The 6,212-nt window shown below is 41.0% G+C and overlaps 1 protein-coding gene across 1 annotated transcript; it reads left to right on the top strand.

Moving 5' to 3' along the window:
* Nucleotides 1-5,156, top strand: LOC6035985 (zinc finger protein 320). The gene is made up of 3 exons (XM_038257629.1): nucleotides 1-135; nucleotides 193-1,428; nucleotides 5,088-5,156. The coding sequence occupies exons 1-2, from the start codon at nucleotides 90-92 to the stop codon at nucleotides 1,419-1,421; spliced, it is 1,275 nt and encodes a 424-aa protein (XP_038113557.1). The 5' UTR covers nucleotides 1-89; the 3' UTR covers nucleotides 1,422-1,428; nucleotides 5,088-5,156.
* Nucleotides 5,157-6,212: the final 1,056 nt, after the last annotated feature.

Raw genomic sequence — 6,212 nt, 5'->3', positions numbered from 1 at the left:
GCTGTTTGTTTTCACTGCAGTAGTTTTGTGTACGGTTTTTACAAAATCTTGTAGAAAACTTTCAATAATTGTTTCTTTATTGTTCTAAAATGGAATCAGATGAGCTGATCATCGAGCACAAGCCACTAATTATAGGTAACACATGAGACATTTCAAAATTTCCCTTCTAATGCAAACTCATTTCACTCAAAGAACCCGACGATCTCCCGCCACCGGAACAAATCCTACCAGAATCAGCCTCCCCCGAGTGGTTCGAGATTCTTGTTCCCGACGACGACGAAGACGATGAAGAGCAACCAACTACCTACATCGAAGACCACCTCGAACCAGACGCACCAGCAAAACCCATCTCCCTCGTAGCACGTTTCGACCTGGACGATCCGGAATGCACGACGCTCACCGTGGCGGAACTCCCGCCAAGCAAACGAACCCCGCCAGCATCGACATCGTTGACCGATTTCGTACACAAGTGCCACTACTGCGTGAGCCGGTTCATGGCCATGAACAAGCAGTTCCGGGGCCATGTGGCGCGGCACGCCCGGATCGAGTGCGGTGCTGGTGGCGGGACTTGCGAGGAACGGTTTCACCTGGAGAGCGAACACAGCTGGCACCGGCACTACGTCCACGGGCAGGAGATCGACTGGGAGGCGGAAGAGCTGGGGATGTTGCACATTTGCAAGTGCTGCCACCTGAGGTTTGCGGACGAGGACGACATTTTGATGCACTTGAACGAATGCCATCGGGGTTACATCGAGGCGGAGTTTCCGGAACGGGTGGAAGCGCTGGACGTTTTGGTGGCCAGGAAGCGCACGGAGGAAAACCGTTCCAAAGCGAGTTCGAAGCTATTTTGCAAGAGTTGTTCGCTGTTGTTCATTGGAACGAGCTACATTGAGGCGCACCTTCGATTGCACAAGGAAAAGAGAATCGTTGAACCTCCCCAGCAGCTTCGGGACTACCGATGCATCAAGTGTTTCGAAGAATTCTTCTCGAGAGGCAAACTGATCGACCATCTGAACGAACACGCCGCCCAAAATCCCTCCTCAACGGTGTGCTGCTTCTGCACCAAAATGTTTCGCACCCGGGACACTCTCGACATCCACATCCGGCTAAGTCACGCCGTCCCGAATCGGATCCGGTGCGGATTTTGCGAGGCAACGTTGAAACGGGCCGAACATTACTGGTCCCACTGCCGGGCGGAGCACGGAGCGGTCAAGGGATTCGGCTGCGGTAAGTGTGATCAGGTGTTTCGGTCGGCGCTTGAATGTCAGGAACACGACGAGCAGTGGCATGCTGCGGTGGGAAAGGTTGAGCGGAAGAGGAAGGTTTTGGAGAAACAGCAACAGAGGAGCAGAGATAAACGAGTGGGAGTGGTCGGAACGTTGGGGGAAAACGGGAAGAATAGAGCGATTTACATCGAGTAGATGTAACTTAACACTCCTCCGTCCAAGCCTCCGAAACCGTTGCTTCGCTAATTTCAACTCGCTCGCATTTGGCTCCATTTCAACCAATCTTGATCGTTCTTGCAGCATTCGAACCGGTAGGATTTCAAGATTCATCTAAAACAAGAACGAATCTGATCCGACTTACCTGCTAGTAACACCGACTAAATTCGTCGAAGCAACTCTTTTTAGGCGCTCGTTTTAGGGAACACACCATGGCCAAATCAACAAGAAAGCATTAAAATTTGAAATCAACCATTCAAATTTAACTAATTTGGGGTCGCTGAACACGAATATGACACTTAGAATATTCCAAAGTATTCAGAAATCCAGAAATCCAAGATGGCGGCCAATATGGCGCCTGTAGTATATTGGGAACATATATTTGAGGGTGTAATAGTGATTCAACCTCTCAAATCTAACTAATTTGAGGTCGCTGAACACGAATATGACACTTAAAAAATCCCAAAGTATTCAGAAATCCAGAAATCCAAGATGGCGGCCAATATGGCGCCTGTAGTATATTGGGAATATTTTTTTGAGGTTGTAATAGTGATTCAACCACTCAAATCTAACTGATTTGAGGTTGCTGAACATGAATATGACACTTGGTATAATCCAAAGTATTCAGAAATCCAGAAATCCAAGATGGCGGCCAATATGGCGCTTGTAGTATATTGGGAACATATATTTGAGGGTGTAATAGTGATTCAACCACTCAAATCTAACTAATTTGAGGTCGCTGAACACGAATATGACACTAAGAATATCCCAAAGTATTCCGATGTCAAGAATTTCAATATAGTGGCCAATATGGCGCCTGTAAAATATTGGGAATATTTATTTGAGGGTGTAATAGCCATTCAACCACTCAAATCCAACTAATTTGGGGTCGCTGAACACGAATATGACACTTTGTATATTCCAAAGTATTCAGAAATTCAGAAATCCAAGATGGCGGCCAATATGGCGCCTGTAGAATTTTGGGAATATTTATTTGAGGGTGTAATAGCCATTCAACCACTCAAATCTAACTAATTTGGGGTCGCTGAACACGAATATGACACTTGGTATATTCCAAAGTATTATGAAATTCAGAAATCGAAATGGCGGCCAATATGGCGCCTGTAGTATATTGGGAATATTTTTTTGAGGTTGTAATAGTGATTCAACCACTCAAATCCAACTAATTTGGAGTCGCTGAACACGAATATGACACTTAGAATATTCCAAAGTATTCAGAAATCCAGAAATCCAAGATGGCGACCAATATGGCGCCTGTAGTATATTGGGAACATATATTTGAGGGTGTAATAGTGATTCAACCTCTCAAATCTAACTAATTTGAGGTCGCTGAACACGAATATGACACTTAAAAAATCCCAAAGTATTCAGAAATCCAGAAATCCAAGATGGCGGCCAATATGGCGCCTGTAGAATTTTGGGAATATTTATTTGAGGGTGTAATAGTGATTCAACCACTCAAATCCAACTAATTTGGAGTCGCTGAACACGAATATGACACTTAGAATATTCCAAAGTATTCAGAAATCCAGAAATCCAAGATGGCGACCAATATGGCGCCTGTAGTATATTGGGAACATATATTTGAGGGTGTAATAGTGATTCAACCACTCAAATCTAACTAATTTGAGGTCGCTGAACACGAATATGACACTAAGAATATCCCAAAGTATTCCGATGTCAAGAATTTCAATATAGTGGCCAATATGGCGCCTGTAAAATATTGGGAATATTTATTTGAGGGTGTAATAGCCATTCAACCACTCAAATCCAACTAATTTGGGGTCGCTGAACACGAATATGACACTTTGTATATTCCAAAGTATTCAGAAATTCAGAAATCCAAGATGGCGGCCAATATGGCGCCTGTAGAATTTTGGGAATATTTATTTGAGGGTGTAATAGCCATTCAACCACTCAAATCTAACTAATTTGGGGTCGCTGAACACGAATATGACACTTGGTATATTCCAAAGTATTATGAAATTCAGAAATCGAAATGGCGGCCAATATGGCGCCTGTAGTATATTGGGAATATTTTTTTGAGGTTGTAATAGTGATTCAACCACTTAAATCCAACTAATTTGGAGTCGCTGAACACGAATATGACACTTAGAATATTCCAAAGTATTCAGAAATCCAGAAATCCAAGATGGCGACCAATATGGCGCCTGTAGTATATTGGGAACATATATTTGAGGGTGTAATAGTGATTCAACCACTCAAATCTAACTAATTTGAGGTCGCTGAACACGAATATGACACTAAGAATATCCCAAAGTATTCCGATGTCAAGAATTTCAATATGGCGGCCAATATGGCGCCTGTAAAATATTGGGAATATTTATTTGAGGGTGTAATAGCCATTCAACCACTCAAATCCAACTAATTTGGGGTCGCTGAACACGAATATGACACTTTGTATATTCCAAAGTATTCTGAAATTCAGAAATCCAAGATGGCGGCCAATATGGCACCTGTAGCATATTGGAAATATTGATTTGAGGTTGTAATAGTAATTCAACATCTTAAATCTAAATAATTTGAAGTCACTGAACACGAATATGACACTTAAAATATCCCAAAGTATTCAGAAATCCAGAAATCTAAGATGGCTGCCAAAATGTATGTTGGGAATAATTTTTTTTCTGGATTTCTGAATACTTTGGGATGTTCTTAGTGTCATATTCGTTTTCAGCGACCCCAAATTTGTTAGATTTGAGTGGTTGAATGGCTATTACACCCTCATATTAATATTTCCAATATACTACAGGCGCCATATTGGCCTCCATCTTGGATTTTTGGATTTCTGAATACTTTGGGATTTTCTAAGTGCCATATTCTTGTTCAGCGACCTCAAATTAGTTAGATTTGAGTGGTTGAATCACTATTACAACCTCAAAAAAATATTCCCAATATACTACTGGCGCCATATTGGCCGCCATCTTGGATTTCTGAATTTCTGAACACTTTGGAATATACAAAGTGTCATATTCGTGTTCAGCGACCCCAAATCAGTTGGATTTGAGTGGTTGAATGGCTTTTACGACCTCAAATAAATACTCCCAATATACTACAGGCGCCATATTGGCCGCCACCTTGGATTTCTGGATTTCGGAATACTTTGGAATATTCTAAGTGTCATATTCGTGTTCAACGACCTCAAGTTAGTTAGATTTGAGTGGTTGAATCACTATTACACCCTCAAATATATGTTCCCAATATACTACAGGCGCCATATTGGCCGCCATCTTGGATTTCTGGATTTCTGAATACTTTGGAATATTCTAAGTGTCATATTCGTGTTCAGCGACTAAATTAGTTAAATTTGAATGGTTGATTTCAAATTTTAATGCTTTCTTGTTGATTTGTCCATGGTGTGTTCCTAAAACGAGCGCCTAAAAGAGTTGCTTCGACGAATTTAGTCGGTGTTACTAGCAGGTAAGTCGGATCAGGTTCGTTCTTGTTTTAGATGAATCTTGAAATCCTACCGGTTCGAATGCTGCAAGAACGATCAAGATTGGTTGAAATGGGGCCAAATGCGAGCGAGTTGAATTTAGCGAAGCAACTGTTTCGGAGGCTCGGTCGTCCGTGTAAGTGAAATATGCCTTGGACGGAGGAGTGTTAAAGTATATTTATGATTGTCGATAAAAGAGGGAATTGTAAATAAGTAGATAAGTTTAACTTCAACAATCTACTTTATTGAAATTAATATCACCACCTCGCTCCCCCTATTCATGGACGTAATTTTTGAACGAATTCTTAGGAGTAATCTATAAGGAGTTTAAAAATATTGTTGAGTAGTAAACACAAAGAACTGGAATGCAATGCAAATCATTTAAGAATTTTGCTTCGTTTGATACTTAAAATTTGATTTTTTTAAATGTCGTAATTCCTGAAAATTTGAGTATTAAACATCATACTGACAGATGATGGATTTGAAGTTATCGGGTTCGCAGATGATTTGGTTATACTAGTACGTGGAAAGTTTGATCTCACTATCTCCGAACGTATGCAGCATGCTCTTAATCTCACTTCCCAATGGTGCAGAAATGAAAAACTTAATGTTAACGCCGCAAAAACAGTCCTGATTCCGTTCACGCGCAGAAGAAAACTGACTCTTAAAACCTTAAAAATTAACGGCTTAGATTTACAATACTCAAAACACGTAAAATTCCTGGGCGTGTTGTTGGACGAAAAACTGAATTGGAACATCCATTTAGAGCAGGTGGTTAACAAAGCCACAAATGCTTTATGGATCAGCAGAAAAACGTTTGGGAAACATTGGGGTTTAAAACCAAAAATGATACAATGGATTTACACAGCTATTATAAAACCTAGAATAACATATGCCGCTCTTGTATGGTGGCCAAAAACAAAACAAACAACAACTCAAAAAATTAGAAAAACTACAACGCTTAGTTTGTCTCTCTATAACCGGGGCAATGCGAAGTACACCAACCAAAGCCTTAAACGCATCTCTTCACATTCCTCCCTTGTACCAGTTTGTGCAAATGGAGGCTGCAAAGAGTGCGCTGAGGTTAAGAAAAATACAAAGCACAGTGGAAAGCTCTAGCATTGAGCATCTAAAGATAATATCTTTTATAAAAATTAACAAAAATGTATTTATGACTAGTGACTGGATGGAGAGCACGTTGAACTTAGACGAACCATTCAAGGTGATTGAAACAAATCGCAATGAGTGGGAGTCAGGAGGGCCTCGCGTTTCACCAGGATCTATAATATTTT

The sequence above is a fragment of the Culex quinquefasciatus genome, chromosome 2, assembly GCF_015732765.1.
Source record: "Culex quinquefasciatus strain JHB chromosome 2, VPISU_Cqui_1.0_pri_paternal, whole genome shotgun sequence".
NCBI classification, from domain to species: Eukaryota; Metazoa; Arthropoda; class Insecta; order Diptera; family Culicidae; genus Culex; species Culex quinquefasciatus.
This window is presented reverse-complemented; position numbering and strand designations above follow the sequence as displayed.

Coding starts and splice junctions, on each gene's coding strand:
- LOC6035985 (XM_038257629.1), top strand. CDS start 90: ATGGAATCAGATGAGCTGATCATCGAGCACAAGCCACTAATTATAG. Junction 136..192: donor GCACAAGCCACTAATTATAG/GTAACACATGAG, acceptor TTTCACTCAAAG/AACCCGACGATCTCCCGCCA.